Source organism: Lontra canadensis, unplaced genomic scaffold (assembly GCF_010015895.1).
Source record: "Lontra canadensis isolate GAN:19392208 unplaced genomic scaffold, GSC_riverotter_1.0 scaffold9, whole genome shotgun sequence".
NCBI classification, from domain to species: domain Eukaryota; kingdom Metazoa; phylum Chordata; class Mammalia; order Carnivora; family Mustelidae; genus Lontra; species Lontra canadensis.
In genome coordinates this window covers 4,703,360-4,721,237 of record NW_022631003.1, presented here as the reverse complement: position 1 = coordinate 4,721,237, position 17,878 = coordinate 4,703,360, and the positions used below count along the sequence as shown (strand labels likewise).

Here is a 17,878-nt window from a genome sequence, read left to right as displayed (position 1 = left end):
TATATGTGATACTAATGAAAGAGACTTGTACATTCTAGCTGTTACCAATAATGGAATAAACTTCTTGCTGTTATCAGTAGTGGAATAAACTTCTAGCTGTTACAACTAATGGAATAAATTTCTAGTGCCCTAATTCTTGGGACTCCTGGCATCTGTCTGATAATAGCTACCTCAGCTTTTCAGCTCTACCAGAGTAACAAGGTGATGTATTTTAATAAGTCCTTTTACTCCCTTCTCTTAAAAAATTAGTCTTTTGCCAAGGATTGCCAAATTTACCCACCCTTGACACGTGTAATTTTTTACAGATGTAAGGTGTAAAATATTCTATCATTGTATCTTTGTAAGGGAATAATAAAATTCGATCAGTCTAAGATAAGACAGGATGGGACTGGGGAGGGAGACAAACCATAAGAGATTCTCAATCTCAGGAAACAAACTGAGGGTTGCTGGGGGCTGGGAGAGGTAGAGAGAGGGTGGTTGGGTGATGGACATTGGGGAGGGTATGTGCTATGATGAATGGTGTGAATTGTGTAAGACTAATGATTCACAGATGTGTACCCCGAAGCAAATAATACATTATATGTTAATTAAAATATATAAATAAAAAATTTTTTAAAAGGCACCTGTAGCTCTCCTCCAGCGACAGTGAAAGATTGAAACATCTCTCCATGCTTAATATTCTGTGGGTGAAGCTGTTGGATAATGGCGTGCCAACAGAAACTGGCCTGTTCAAGAGCTGTAAGATTGTCAAATACTTCTTAATCGTAAGAGTTAGTGTCTTATACCTCAATATGTATAATTCCCTGAGATTTAAAATAAAACCCAAAAGCCATGAAAACTTAAGTAAGATGTGACTGAATATCATCTTTAGCTGGCCTCCCCGCACTTCCTTAGTTGAAGGGAATAAAGTAGAAATAAAAGCCCTATTATTGAAAGGAGTTTGGAAAGTGAAGACAACTCTTTCTGATTCCATTCTTTGTACACACAAAAAGAGGAAAGATCGTGTGTTAGCTGTCAGCAGATGTCTGACACTTGAAGGAGAGGGATCATTACAATGAAGGAGCTAACAATATCTCCAAAGGTCATCATGCACGTATAAAAATGAGAAACATTTGTCCATTGACTGTGGCAGTGGCCTCCTCTTGAGCTTTAAGTCTAAAAACTTGGCAACTCCGAACTTTATTCAGTATTTTGGGTGTCAAATCCTCTGTGAAATGCAAGTCAGAAGGTGTTGTTATTTGCAAAATACCATCCCTTTTCAGAAGTTGAACTCACATTAAATGTCAAGAGACAGAAGCGCTGAATTTAAACTGAAGTTTAGAAATGACATAAACAAAGATTTACATTGAAGGAGAGTCGTCATTGAAAGCTAACCATGATGGTCTTAGTATTTAAAGAGTTAGAATACCTGAAATTAAGCATTTTATAAAATCAAGAGTTGTCATCCATCCACATAAGGTTCTGACATTCAAAACGTGTTCCTTTCATTTTTGTTCCCAGGCTCACCTCGTAGCAGCTTTTGAGAAGAGTTTAGGGAATATGACTGGCCGACTGCAGAGTCTAACCATGACAGCAGAACAGAAGGTATGTCCAAGAATTGCCACGGGGGGCTTGAAATAAGACAGCAAGTTGCAGAGAATGTTTAAACAATGCATGAGGGGCAGCTCCTTAAACATAATGTGGCAGAGGATACATGACACACTAAACTGGAAAATGACGAGATAATACTTTTTCTTTTCAGATTTTAATTTTTAAAGACATATGATTCAGTTTAACCCATAGCAGAGCACACACATCACATACACACACACACGGGCACACACACACAAAGTTCTTCCCAGGCAGTCTATTATTTTACTCCCGGTTGGACCTATTAAAAGAATACCAATGTTTAGGAAGAGAAACAGTTGTATAGGAGAAGAGTTAGAATATTCTAGGAACAACTTGTTATACAGTTGGCAAGAATTGCACTCCGATAAGAATTTTCACAAACACGTGGCCGGCAAGCCCAGATACAGATGATGGCTATAAGCAGAGATAGCTGTGGAGAAAGTCTGGAGGAGAGGTGAGGACTCTGTAAAGGAAGGGGCTCACGTTACAGCAGCTGTGGGACAAGAGGCTGAAACACTGATCCTGAGCTGAAGTTTAGAAATACAGAATGCTAGATGAAAATTTGTGTCCTTTTGGAGTAATGGGGATTAGTTTGCCTCTGGGATTGCTGTCTTTGAAAAGTAAAGTTAACTCGTATCAAAAATCTTTAAATAAACCCAAAGGGTTTTATGGAAGGGGGAAGGAATTCTAAAAAGAAAGAAACAGAGAATTTAGTTCATGAGGCAAACATATCAAAAAGGTTCATGTTGCCAGGAAAGAATATGGACACTTTCCACGGGAGGACCAGTAACTTACCTTTCAGCCATTATTTTGGTAACCCTGACCTGAGAACTTGGATCAGTGTAAGAGATGGATGAGGTGTCTAAAACTATATGGAAACATTTCTAAAAACTGCATATGGGCATAATGTGAGCGGATGTCCAGTTTTTGTCTAATTTCCAAAGAGATCCAAAATCAAGAAAGCTTTGGATTTTTTCAGAATCAGTACCTATTTCTGTCCTGAGAAATGGCTTCAGTTTTGTCTTTAGTTCTGTAAAGTATGTCATTAGCTTTAGAGAACTAGTATATGTTACCATTTCATCAGTTTACCATTTTTTAAGTTAAAAAAAAAAAACAAAAAAACACCTGAATGAACAGACCAGTTAAACTCAGGAGAAAACCAAATAATCCTATACTAGCCTGGTGTAATCAGCAAACTCTGTTTTATTTGCCCTTATCTTCATTCTCCTATTTCAGAGATTTTCCCCTGCCCATGGAAGACAATACTGTGCATCCCTGTCAAACCTGTTCTGTAAGGGAAGGTGACAAATGCCTCTTGAGCACAAGAATTTTATCTTCATCTTTTTTTGAAGGGGAGAGAAGCCGTCCAGTTTACCACTTCACTATGTAACCTAAGAGCTCAGCAAACAGGATGACGAGGTCATTTAGGGCAGCTGAGTGGGGAAGAATATGAATTTTGGAGCCCAGGGAAGCTTGAGTATGAATCTCGGGGACCCTCTTAAGAGCTGTAGAATCTTCTTTTGCTGACCCTCACGGTCATCATGTTAGAAGTCAGGTTTATAATAACTACCTTGCAGAATCACTCTGAGGAATAAGCAAGATACTATCTAAGGCCACACACGGTGGATAGTACAAAAAAAAAGTTACCTTTCTTTACATTCCCCTCCTTTTTTTCCCTCAAAAAAATGTAGGTTAAACCAAATTCATCATTGGCCATATGCCGGTGTCTTGCTAAAAATCATGGTTAGTATTCAAGTCTCAGTGTCTTCAAGAAATCAAAATTAGCATTTTTTACCATCCCATATTTCCTTCGATTCTTTTGTATTTATAAGTTAAACTTCTCATAGATATTGAAAAACGATGATGCATTTGTTAATTTGTAATGCCTCTGAATAATGCCTGAGTGTTTTTAAAATGTATCTGCTTAATACATGGAATTTTATAACTGTGTGCACATTAACCATAAAGGAACATTGCCAAAGCTATAAAATTTTCTCAGAAGATATCATGGTGTCTGAAATTGCCTTGCCATTTTTTAACTGAAAATAAAGTGATTGCATGTCTCATTGTAAGCCGTACACACACAACAACATTAGTAAGTAGTTTATTTTACTAATCTGAGATTTATAACTTGCGTACTTCCAAGGTGGCTTTGGGAATCATAAAATTAATTGCAATATGAAATGGCACAATTCCATAACAGAATCTAGTGCAAACAAGCAGAGGAATGTATATAACAAGATGCCTGAGCCTATGTAATCGGTACCACAAAGCACTGAAAGGAGTTGAATGTCAAGGAGGCTAAGGCACAAAGGGAGATTGCTTGGCCTGTCTGTTCTCATTTTCTGACCAGAAGAGCATAATTTAGATCGAAGAGACAAACTTTTTGGCACTGAATTCAAGGACAAATTTATTGTAAAGTTTCTTAAATTGGGGTCATGGAATAACAAAAGGCAAAACCGCTGTTCAAATCGACATTTCTCTAAAAGCTGAGGGCATAACATTTAATCATATTTCAGTAAAGTCATTTCTTCAGGGAGCTGAGATAAAAGGGTATATTGCTCTCTGGTGATCCAACAATCCTGGGAAAAAGATTAGTGCATATAGAGCAGAGGTTTTGAAACTCTGTTCTTCGAGTTCCAAGGCTCATTTGTCCATTTAATCATTCACCAAAGCTATGTTGAATTTCTACTGTGTATGAGAGACGGCTCTAGCTAGTGAGAATTCAGCAGTGAAATATATATATGTAGGTAACATATACTACATATAATATATGTATGCATTTTATTTATATACACATACACACACATGCTGTTTATATCCTAGTTTATAACTGGTTAAAATATAAAATAGAGTTTATTTTCTAATAGGTGACAGATTAGGATTAAAAATACAGGATTTCGGGTGAGGATAGGCACCACTGAGAATGTTGAGAGTGAGGATGTTGGGAGGCAAGGTGGGATGCTAACACATGAAGCAACAAAAGCCAAGATGGTTACATGGTCTTGGCTAAATACTTAAATGTAAATGAAGCTGGGACTCAAATCCAAGCGTCTGGACTTCTTTTGGCTTCAAAGTATGATTTTCAACAATCATATGGCATTAATAGCCTGAAAGCTGTATCAAAATTTTAGCTTGATTTTATAGACCAAGTCCACTTCCTTGAATAGTGTCTTAAAATCTTTCCTTGTTCCCAGGTGCCGTATCTGGAATCCTGGTTCTCTTACCAGAGCACTGCTTTTATACATTTTATAGCCTGGTGAGAGAGAAAAGACATGTATGAATCGTTCAGGAGGCAGAAAATTTGGGGTGCCATTAGAAATATAATAATACAGTGTCCTGAGCGGGCTCACAGGGGACCACCGCATCTTGACTTTGGTTCCAGAAGTGAAGATGGCACGGATGGAAGTAGGGGTAGGGGTAGAAGATGGCACGGGTGGAAGATGGGAGTAGATGCGGCACAGAGGGGGCCATTTGGGCTCTAGGAGGATGAAAAAGAATAATTCCAGGAAAACGGAGGACTACGTGTCGTAGAAGAAGGGGCACAGTGAGCATGAGCAGCAAGGAGGGATATTAAGGGAGACATTAAGGGACGTGGAGAGGGAAAATGTGAAACTAAGGCTAGAAAGATGTCTAGGGAATCTGGTCCTTGAAAACAAGGAGCCATTCCAAGGCTTTTGACTCTAAACTAACATGATAAAAGTTAGTTAATGAAGATCAGTTCATCAGCATTTCCCGACAGTTTAACAGCATTCTCAGTAGCCACTGGAAGGCTACGTGCTACATAATAGTAAGTTTATAAGTAGGGAAAATTGAGATACTTGTCATGAATGCTTGTTGGCTGGAGAGAGAAATTGTCTCTAAGTATTGCCCTATACCTAACCTAAGGTTCAACAGATGGCGACACTGACATAGTCTGATCAAGAATTTTGCCTGGAGGGGTTCCTGGGTGGCTCAGTGGGTTAAGCCTCTACCTTTGGCTCAGGTCATGAGCTCAGGGTCCTGGGATCGAGCCCCACATCGGGCTCTCTGCTCAGCAGGGAGCCTGCTTCCCCCCACCCCCGCCTCCTGCCTCTCTGCCTACTTGTGATCTCTGTCAAATAAATAAATAAAATCTTAAAAAAAAAAAAGAATTTTGCCTGGATTTATGGTCCTTGTCCCTTTATTAGCACTTCTCCATCAAGACTCTTTGAAAGAATGAAGATTTAATGGCCTGAGATATCTATTATATGTGATAAAAATAACTTTTTTCTCTGCATCTGGAGTGGTACGACCTTTGTACCATCCTTGTCAGAACTGAAAAAAAAAATGCCATTCAAATTTTTGTTCAGCACTTTATTTTCTTATAGAATACCAGATGATGAAGGCTCTAATGCAAGTCATCAAAATGGCAATAATTTTACAAGTCTGTATTTTTATGAATGAATTTTTTTCAGAACTATTGCTAAATTCCAGCGAACTTAGTAAGGCTATACTCACTGATAATTTGAAGACTTTCAAATTATTTCCCTGTAGCAGTTGTGCCAGAGGCCATTAGAACATATTTTGAGGTGTACTTGGTTAGTCTTTTTAGAATGTCAGAACACAGGGGCACGTGGGTGGCTCAGTTGATTAAATGTCTGACAGGGTTGTGATACTGAGACCCACATCCAGCTCCCTGCTGGGCGTGAAGCCTGCTTAAGATGCTCTCTCTGCCTCTCTCTCTCTCTCTCTCTCAAAATAATGAATTAACAGGAATGTCAGAGACAGCAGAGGGATATCTTTTTGTAGAAGTGGTAGAGCTCAGATATTGATCCTCATGCCAACTGTAAAGTCTGGGGTTTGCTCATTCTTACCTCTGTGAAGCTACTTTTTTGGTGACTAGATAAATAGACACTTAAGCATTAAAAATGAGAAAATGTAAAGCCAATTATCTGAAAATAGATAATGTGGAACTAGCTAAAAATTGCATTGAATTAGGTCTTTACATTAACTCTTCCCATTTCAGGTTAAAATATTTGTCATATAGAAGTGTTTTTAAAAATGTATCGCTAGAGGGGCGCCTGGGTAGCTCAGTGGGTTAAAGCCTCTGCCTTCGGCTCAGGTCATGATCTTCAGGGTCCTGGGATCGAGCCCTGCAATGGACTCTCTGCTCAGCATGGAGCCTGCTTCCCCCTCACTCTCTGCATACTGTGATCTCTCTCTGTCAGATAAATAATAAAATCTTTAAAAAATATGTATCACTAGAGTCAGAAAATATGTTCATTAGCCTTTTAGAGCATAGGATAACTTGAATCCATGTTATTCATGGAATCAAGTTACTTGTACTACTGGAATTTGGGGAACTTAGAGCATTTTGTTGGGTTGGGTTCTTTCAGTAGAAAAATTTACAAGCTTTCAAGGCACACACATAGGCGTGGAGAGTAGGACATGTTCAAAGAAGCTACAGCTAGACAGCTAGATAGTGTAAGATTAACTGAGTGTCAGTGTAAGGAAGCAAAAGCAGGTTTAGTGCAAATTTTTAAGTCTTGCCTAGAAGGTCAAATTGGTTGAGCCAAGCTTGTAGGATTTTCAGCAAGGCCTGTGTCCAGAAGAAATTTGGAAGGAGGTCAGATGCAGTTAGGAAATTAGGATGGAAGAGACACTAGGTTAGGGCTAGTATTATGACAAAGTATTTGATCACCTCATTTTGAAGCATTCTAAGTCTGACCTTGATAACTCAGCCTCAGAGACATGTACAAAGCAGTTAGAAAAGATACTGGCTCCATCCAGCTTGTTTTACACGAGAAACTGTCTTGGAAAAAGCAGATGTCTGGGGCATTGTTATCTTGAAGAGCTTATTATAGGTGAATGAAGTTTCAGTTTAGTTCCCACTTTTGAAAAGTGGAAAAATACCAACAAAGTATAATCTGATCATCTATTCCCAAGATCCTGTACAGAATCATCCTAAGTCCTGTCTTCTCTTTAGTATATAATGAAGAGAGTGGAAACTGGAAACTACTGAATTAGAAGAGGCATTAAACTCATATCTTGATGGCATATACATTTTCCAGGTTTTTCTTCTGAAAGTTGAATAGAGAATCTCAAAACTGAAGTATCTTTTATTGGTCCCCTTCAAAATAAAGAGACTAAATGAAAATATTTCAGAGTGTCAAATGATTTTATATTTGGCTATTTCTAGAACTTGCTTCTTACATATTTCTGATCTACTCCACACCAAGGCCCACCCCCCTCAAAAAAAGAGGATTTCAGAATTGTACTTGGAAGCAGCATTGTAATTTCTAAGCATTATAGTCATCTTAGAAAAATATAACTTAAGGGATACCCTGGGTGGCACAATCAGTTGAGGACCTGACTCTTGGTCTTAGCTCAGGTCGTGATCTCAAGATAATGATCTTAGGGTTGTGATATCTAGCCCCACCTGGGGCCCTGTGCTCAGCTCACAGACTGCTTGGGATTCTTTCTTCCTCTCCCTCTGCCCATCCTGCTTGGGTTCTCTCTCTAAAATAAATAAATAAATATTTTTTAAAAAAGTATATAGCTTAAAAATAAATGTGAACCACCAACTGTAATTATGAAGAAGAAAGAAAAGACTAGAAACAAACTATTATAAAACAATTTCTATGTCTCAGCCAAGTTTTCATTTTAAAGTGCTTTTATTAATCTTTATATACTTACTACTGGAAGAGAGAAAGGGAAACCTGACTTTGTTGCCATCCTTAATTTTAGGGGCACCTGGGTGGCTCAGTTAATTGAGGTTCTGCCTTTGACCCGGGTCATGAACCCCAGGTTCTGGGGATCGAGCCCCACATCGGACTCCCTGTTCAGCGGGGAGTCTGTTTCTCCCTCTTCCTCTGCCCCTCCCCCTGCCACTTGTGTCCGCTCTCTCTCAAATAAATAGATAATCTTCTTAAAGAAGATACTTAATTTTAGGGGGTGCCTGGGTGGCTCAGTGGGTTAAGCCGCTGCCTTCGGCTCAGGTGATGATCTCAGGGTCCTGGGATCGAGCCCCTGCATCAGGCTTTCTGCTCAGCAGGGAGCCTGCTTCCTCCTCTCTCTCTCTGCCTGCCCCTCTGCCTACTTGTGATCTCTGTCAAATAAATAAAAGTGATCATTCTTCTATCTCATATTAAATGCAGTTTTCTGAAAAAGCAATATTCCCTGAGCATTCCACTTCTAATCTTTTTAAAAACAGTTTTGGGGGAGCCTGGGTGGCTCAGTGGGTTAAAGCCTCTGCCTTCTGCTCAGGTCATAATCCCGGGGTCCTGGGATCGAGCCCCGCATCGGGCTCTCTGCTCAGCAGGGATCCTGCTTCCTCCTCTCTCTCTGCCTGCCTCTCTGCCTACTTGTGATCTCTGCCTGTCAAATAAATAAATAAAATCTTTAAAAAAAAAAAAAACCAGTTGTGAGGAGAGATTTCTCTAGAAAAGACTAAAGTTTAGACATTGAAATAAGTCAGCTTACTCATAAAATTAAGCTGTATTTTTTAGACCTTTGCATGAGATCTCATTCCATTTTTCTTTCAACCTAAGGCCATATTTTTCAGCAGGTTTTTTTAATCCATAGTACAAGCATTCTTGATTTTAAATTCAAGGATGAAAATCTGATTTTCATTAAAATTTAATGTGTATTCTAGTCTATATGTTGTAAAATTACTGTTTAAATTATGTGATTCATTAAGTATGCACTATAGAACTCCTTTTGTGAAGTTTTCTGGTGAAGGTAGAATGAATTTCTGTAAATATTTTACTATTGGGAGATTTATTTTAAATGGAAAATACATTAAATTTTGGAAAATTTATCTATTACTGATTGAGCAAGGGACAAAATTATAGAGAGAACTTGGAGAGAGTAAGAAATTATGATGAATTGGGTCTGAATTTAGTATTATGCCAGTGGAAATTTTCCACAAACATGTTATTTTTCCTTTTTGATGAATATATGCAAATTAAATTACAGCCAAATATTTGAAGATCCAGCTGTGAATCCGGGAGGTTGCTACCGATCGCTCATTATGAGATTCTTTGACTTATAAACTGTTAGAAGTCTGTAAGAGGGTTTATTATTATTTTAATTATGTGTCCTCTATTAGAAATATGTCAGATATCCAGTGAAAATAGTTATAGGACATACTAGGTATCTGTTCCAAACTTGGCTATCGTTTCACTTAGCATTGCCTATTTTATGTTTTTTGGGTTTTTTAGCTTTTTAGTTTTTTTTTTTTTTTCCAAGTGTCTAGGGTTAGACTAGTCTCTGGATGTTCTTACATCTGAAGATGTTTCCTCCAAAAGCAATTGTCGTGATCTTACCTTTTTACTATATTCTGGGAGATGGAGAGTAGGAATAAGCTATTTACTATGGAGTGAAGAAACTGAGCCTGATTCTTTGAATTTCTGCCAAAGATGCTACAGAAAATGATGAATGACAATTTACATTCCCTAGGGATTCTCCTTCTAAGAGGCTGACAACAATTCTAATTTTTTAGAGTTGCCACCACTGCCCCTTGTTTTTGAGCTCCTCAGGGAAATACTGCCCAAGCTGAAACAATATTCTACTTCCTTTTTTGGAGAGGCACATATCCTATCTTCTTCATTCTTCCTTGTAATCATTTCTGATAATTCACTTAGATAACTGAAAAATCATGTCTATGTTCATTGGGACACATCTTAAAGTTACCCTGGGTTCAATAAAAAAAAGATGTTTCATAACAATTTGATGTGTAGGCTACCTTTTTTTTTTCTTTTATAAATTAGTATCATTTAAGGGCTGTAGATTGCATGTATTTCTATTCACTTTAAAAAAAAATTCCTGCGTTGCTTTGGCTTGGTAAAATTGGGTCTCCATACTGGGAATATTACTGGATGAAAAGTATCAGAATCTAAGATGACCTTGATTTGCCCAGCAGAATTTAATAAGATGACGTGTAGTTAAGGCAAGGTAGGGATGAGTTCCTGCTTTTATACTTGAATATAAAGAATCAGTTCCCCAAGGGCAATATAAAGGAGACAAAATCTGAAGTCATTCATTCAACAAGAATTCAGGGTTTCCGGCTGATAGTAAATGCCTTGTGAGGCACCTGTGCAATTCTGCTCACTACTCTGTGATCTAATCATGGTAATATTAATGAGTGTGGTATCAAATGTGCAGTGTGATACCTTGCTTTATGTTGCACTGGTCAGCTTTAGATGCTACCCTTTGAAAGGAATAAAGACTATTTAGATCACATTTATACGAGAATAACCGAGACATTTTTCTAAAATTCTCCTTTACATTTAGATAAATAAGAAGTTGTTAGATATGACTTGACAAGGTCAGTCAGGCATCCAAATCTCCCCAGACATTAGTACTACATAAAATGAAACCCGTGTGATGGTGAATTATGAACAAGGACATTTTACTTTTCTCTCTAGGCATTAAAACTTCTAAATTCTGTTTGTTTCACAGGAGTCTGAACTTATAGAACTAAGAGAAACCATTGAAATGCTGAAGGCCCAGAACTCCGCTGCCCAGGCTGCTATCCAGGGAGCACTGAATGGTCCAGACCACCCTCCCAAAGGTATTTTTAGAAATACTGCCATTTTTCATTCAATATAATAAATACCCATTTCATTTTATTTATTGGAGTGAAGCTGCTTTTACTCAGTGGCACTACCTTTTATAATGAATAAGTAGGCCTTAATGCAGTCAGAATGCCAGAAATTAAGAATAATGGATTTCCTTATCAATAATTTTTTAGTTAACCTTAAGGAATTTGCTTCTATACACACAATTTTCTCCATTTGATTTGGTGAAAGTGGGGTTGGGGAGGTTGCTTAATGCATTTATATCTGACTTCAAGCAAAACACACCCTATAAGGAGTCTGAAAATCTAGATCTGTAAACAAAAATAAAATAATCGATATGGTGAAATATCAAGTAATAGGTATAAGGAAAATATCATTCTGGATGGAGGCAATAGACACATACATATCTTACAGAAATGTTAAGAACAGTAAGAAAAATGACCGAAAGTCTGCTTTTCATTATTACTATGCTTCATCAGTTCTCAACAATAATGGGGGCACCTGGGTGGCTCAGATGGTTAAGTGTCTGCCGTTGGCTCAGGTCACAATCTCCAGATCCTGGGATTGAGCTCTGCATCAGGCTCTTGCCTGGCTCAGCGGGGAGTCTGCTTCACCCTCTCCCTCTTCCTTTCCCCTCTGCTTGTGTGCTTTCTCTGTCCCTCTCTTTCAAATGAATAAATAAAATCTTAAAAAATAGTAATAAAATAACCTTATTTACCACATACCCTCCTTAGTTTCCCACTGAAGAAATGCTTTGTATTCATGTCATGTCATTTTTTTTCTTTGCATAGGTTCTACTTATTCATGTCCTAACTCATCAACAGCATTCAATATGCTCAACTCTTCACCAGCATACCAAAAAAAAAAAAAAAAAAGCTTTTCTAAACCCTGAATGCCCTATCATGTACTTTCCCATTTCCAGGTGAATCCTGGGACCATTTTATGGAATCTTTTAATGTCTCCAACAGTCAGTCACACTTCAGACCTCTAGAATATGGCTTCTCCTACCATCAAACCAAAACTGTTCTCTCCAGGATCCATAATGACTTACAGGACACAAAATCCAGTACAACATTTTTATTTTTTAAAGATTTTATTTATTTATTTCACAGAGAGAGATCACAAGTAGGCAGAGAGGCAGGCAGAGAGGGAGATAGAGGAGAAGCAGGTTTTCCGCTGAGCAGAGAGCCCGATGCGGGACTCGATCCCAGGACCCTGAGATCATGACCTGAGCCGAAGGCAGAGGCTTAACCCACTGAGCCACCCAGGTGCCCCCCAGTACAACATTTTAAAATTCTTATCGTATTTGACGTGTAAATAGCATTTGATATTGATGTCCTTCTATCCTACCTGACACATTCATTTCTTCACACTCTTAGTTTTTCTCTGGATTCTTTGAAATCTCTTTCAAAGTTTCTTTTGCAGGTTCACTCCTTTGTGTCCATTTGTTAAATGTTGGTATTTCTTAAAAACCCAGTCCTCAACTGACTTCCTTTAAGATTTGGTACACTGTGAGTCTCTTCATCCCCTCTAAAAGTCTGTACAAACTCATCTAATCCTCTAGCTATAATTATCATTTATGTGTTGATAACTGTCAAATATATCTCTCCAGGCCTGGCTCATCTTTTGAGTTACAGATCTATAAATCTAGCTGCCCCAGAGAGAGCTGTCTTTGGTTATCTTTGGATGTCTGTTTGTCACACTAAACTCAACATCTTCTAATTTGAACTTGTCATCTTCCCTCTTAGCCTGCTTTGCCTTCATTGTTCCTTGCCTCAGTAAACAGTACCTCCATCCTTCTATATAGCCATAAATCTAGATGTCATTCATAAATCCTCTTCTCTTCATTCATTAAATCACTAAGTTCTATTGATTCCACCTGTTAAATATCTCTCGGATCTGTTCCCTTTTCTCTCATCCTCCTATCACCATCTCTCATCTCTCCCCTGAACTATGACCACAAACTCCTAAATCCTTCCTGCCTTTCATCCTGCACCACTTTATATCATTCTGAAACCAAACCAGTTGTCAAATATATACACACACACACACACACACACACACACACACACACACACACACACAGATGTCCCATTGCCCTTAGGATGAAATGCAAACTTCTTAACATGACATAATCTTTCTTCACCAGCTTTGTTCATTCAGCAAATATTTATTGGCTGCCACTTACTAGCTAGACACTGCTTTAGACCTTATTCTCTGCTTTTTGTCATGTTGTATATTTCAGCTACCCTGAACTACTTCTAATTCTTTAAAAGTTCTTTTTGTGTTCTGGTTATATCTCCTTAAAATTTTCAACATAAAAACTTTTTGAAACCTTATAAGAGTTGGCCTAAATATGCCTCCTTGACCCTTAAGCTGGATAAGGTCCCCTTGTGATATCTTTCTGGAAATACTGTGCTTCTATCCAAATTTGTCATATACTTTGGTGCCTTAATTTATTTAAGTTAAATGTGCTTTAATTGGTGCCTTAATTTATTTAAGTTAATTTCTGATCAACAGTTGGATGGTTTGTTTTTTCAGTCCAAGTGGCTATGATGATGCCTTATCACACAAAAGGGGCTTATTTGAATTTTGATTTTAAAAATGTAATTTTTTAAATACTTGAATTTAAATTTTAGGGAAAAATTATATAAAGTGAGATATACTTAAAGTGAAGGTAAAACTGGTTCTCTAGGGGCTACTTCTGTTAAGAATTTAGCAACTTTCCATGTGGGGGAGTTGATTTATATGCCACATGGAAAATTACTGCATATTTAAAGCTTATCTTAGAGCTATAATAAAGCAGCTTATGTTCTAAATCTTCATGTCGTAAATAGGTCCAGAAGGGATTTTAAAAGGCTTAATCCTTTCTTTAACGCAGTATAAGTCACTGAAGTAAAACTTTCTGGAAGGATTCTTTTTATTGTAGCCAACAGGTACCCTTATATACCTACTGGAACTGAAAAAAGGGAACGCCTCTGCTCTATGTGGGAGAGACACATAAAATAAGCAAGATGATAATAATTAATATTCAAATTGGTCAAGAAAGATTTAAAAATATTTTTATAAGATTTAAAATGCACAAAAACAGGAATTATAAATGTATATAGGATATTTAGATTAGGTTTATGTGATATTAAAACTTCATATTAAATTCAGTGAACATAAACTGATTTTTACTATATTGACCATTGACATAACATGGAGAAAATAAAGTCTTTTGGACTAATTTTGTTGTTTTCCATTGGTTATTAAGGTGATTGTACAAGCTATAAACTTACAGTCTGAAATCATATTGAGATTTTGTTTTTGAGAATTTTATATATTTATCTTAGACAAATTTGTAACATACAACCTTACAGTATATATTTGGAGTGGGGCAACACAGACAGGCCAAACTATGACAAATTCACATAATGAATGTAACTTTCTATTTTCTATTTGTGCATCATGTTTATTAACCAGGTATGATAAATAATAGTAGTCTATAATATAATAAATTTATTTATTCATGCACAAATGTTCCTTGAACACCTAGTATATACTATCCACTCTATTAGATCTCAAAATATAAAGATTTCAAAAAAAGTCTTCAGGACTCAAGGGCTCACAGTCAACTGCCACAGAGATGTGAATATATCTCTGTATAACTTTAACTATATAGAAATACATCTATATAACTATATATGAAAAGTAAAGTAATGGAAAATTTTACTTTTATTTTTCAAAATATACTATTGTTTTTTAAGTCACTACCTCTGTGTACAAACATAGAATAAAATTTTTCCTTGTGATATGCCAAATACAGTTGAACAAAACATGTAGTAAATTGCTATCAACAGTGAATACATTTTTAGGAATGTTAGGCAAACATAGTTATATTCAATGAATAATAATAATAATATTACATACAAATGATTGTTGATTGCCTACCACTTGCCGTAGTTTGTTCAGCATCCCGGGTATACAATGGTAAACAAAACAGATATAATCTTTGTATCCATTAAGCTTTTAGTCTTGTGGGAGAGCAGGAAATAAACAATTGTGATCGTTGGCATAGCTGAATATGTATGCCAAAATATTTATGTTATAAAAGCAACAGGCCTAGGTGCCCATGGAAACAAGGGTACCAGGGACCCTCCTAGAGGTTCATAGTCAGGAAAGGCCTTCCCCCAGATAGCAGCATTTAAGGGGAGCTCCAAGGAATAATGATCAACTCATTTGGTAAGTATTGAGAGAGGACTATTCCAGAAGAGCCTTGAGATAGAAAATGGACTAGTGCCTTTATGGGACTGGTACAGTGAGCAAAGTTACAACACATAGAACCAGGTTAGAGAGAGAATTACTGACCAGACTACTGAGGGACTTTTAGGCCCTGTTTAAGAGTTGAAATGCTTTCTTTCTTATTAAAATGAGAATCTGTTGAAGAGTCTTAAAGTATGGGAGTGATGATGTTTTTCTTTTAAAGAGAATTCTCTAGTTACCATCTATTGAAGGGTTTGAAGGTGAGAAATTTGGACAGCCATTCTTGCTGTCAAGCAGCTAAGTAAGTGATAGTGATAGCTTGAACCGGGGCAGTGCTGGTATGGAGGGTAAGAAGAGGAAATGAATGGATGATGTAACTGAAATACAGACTTGTAAAATAAGCTTCTCCATTCACTCATATTGTCGATATCCATTGGACCAACCATTCTCTACAAAGCTCTATGATGCCACATGTACTGAATCTAATACTTACAAGCACTAGAAAGGAATTGTTAGAGATGAGTAAAATTTATTCCTTTCATTCCATGATATCATTGAAATCATTCCTTTGCTAATCTTTATTGGTAAATGCCATCATAACTGAAAGTAAATAATACCCTTAAGGACTACTTTTGACTTACAATAATAAGAATTAACTCATCTTCTTAAATTTTGAGGGTTAATCAAAGTCAAATACAATTTATTAATTTTTGGATACAATAAAAACTCTGAAGTACTTTAACACCTAGTATAATTGTTTTATTTGTGAAAGTCGGTTACTAGGGAAAAACCTAACAAATAATGTATCTTGAACACAAAAGCTTATAGACAATCACAGCAGAAATTCAAAACACAAATAAATACCAGCACATTTTTCTTTTATTTATATAACTTCCATATTTGTTGATTAAGGCATACTGTGCTCCTTTATTGTTCAACCAAAATAGCACACATAAATAAATGCCTTCATTTAAATGTTGACACTGATAGTATTTTGGGCAATATTTTGGGCATGTAACCACAGTAAAGTCTCATCATTATTTTTTAAAGGACTTTTAAGAGACCAAACTCTATGGATTCTGAAAAATTGTTTTATTTTTTCCCTCCTATAAAATTGTCACCATGCTTATTATCTTAATGGAAAAATTAAGGTACTTACTGATATGTATGTATATGACTCTAAGGTTAGAGATATGTATACATGTATTACGTACCCACACATATACTCCCTTATTATATTTGAAAGTAACAGTTATAGTTTCATTGTCATGGGGTGTTGTAATGTTAAATAAAGCAGTCAACTGGAAAGGCTTTGCTTTTATACTATTGTTTCTATGGAAGCTTTTTGAAAGCTATATTATAATTTCTGACATCTTGGAAGTTCCACTGAGATTTTTTGCTTGACAAATCTTAATTGATGCTGATTAAATATAGTAATAGGTTTGGCTTTAAAGCAGACTTGACCTTAAAAGAATTTTATAATTTCTCAGTGTCTCCACTAACACTTATTATCAGTTCACAGTAAGTAGATGAAATTTCAGTTTCAACAATTATAAATCAATTTTATAAGCTGATTGTATGGAATAAGTGGGTATCTTCAAAATGTGATTAAATATCAAATGTTATTTTTTTCAAGTTATCTTGTGTGACTAAAGAAGCACTACATGCTTTTGAGAAGTATGGCAAGCCCGTATCACATGGCATTTAGCACAACAGACGTTAATATCTGCCTAGGTGTTGGATTAGCTCTTTTGTGTTTCATCTGTGTGACTCTGATGAAATTACTTTTCATAATTAAACTTACTTCAACACTTTGCTTTAAGAATAAAATTAGATAAGGGATGCCTGGGTGGCTCAGTTGGTCAAGCATCTGCCTTCAGCTCAGGTCACGCATGATCTCAGGGTCCTGGAATTGAGCCCTGTGTTGGGCTCCCTGCTCAATGGGAAGTCTGCTTTTTCCTCTCCCTCTGCTACTTCCCCTGGTTTCTCTCTTTCTCTCTCAAATAAGTAAAGAAAATCTTTAAAAGAAAAAAAACCAAAACAATGAAATTAGATAATCCCAGGGCAGAGTAAACACATAGTAAAAGCTAGCTTTAATATTACGTGTTATTATTATTACTGTCATTACTATTCCAGGTCACGGGTGGGACTAGGGTGGAAGAATTGCATTGTCTTAAATATGTTTCCTGTTTAGTTTACACATGCAGTCTATGCAGTTTCTCTCTTGGGCACCTTTCCCTCACGGGTTCTTTGACCTTGGTTAAGTTACTTCTTTGCACTTCAATTTTGTCACCTGAATTGAATTGCTTAAATGACTTCGAAAGTTTGTTTTGACTCTATTATGGTATGATTCTGTGAAATGGAAAATTAATATATTTGGCTTCGGTAGCTTTATTCAAAGCACTGATATTAAAAAGACACAATTAATTCTCATGCTATTATGAGTTTCCATTTACTCCATGGAAGTAATCATTTGGAAT

At 36.7% G+C, this 17,878-nt stretch overlaps 1 protein-coding gene across 8 annotated transcripts in view; it reads left to right on the top strand.

Moving 5' to 3' along the window:
* Positions 1-17,878, top strand: part of NAV3 (neuron navigator 3) — a 610,320-nt gene that overhangs the window by 553,735 nt on the left and 38,707 nt on the right. For all 8 annotated transcript variants that reach the window (XM_032854715.1, XM_032854714.1, XM_032854712.1 and 5 more), the window contains 2 exons: positions 1,501-1,584; positions 11,035-11,146. In XM_032854715.1, coding sequence (XP_032710606.1) covers positions 1,501-1,584; positions 11,035-11,146 — 196 coding nt within the window. The remainder of the gene's footprint in view (positions 1-1,500; positions 1,585-11,034; positions 11,147-17,878) is intronic.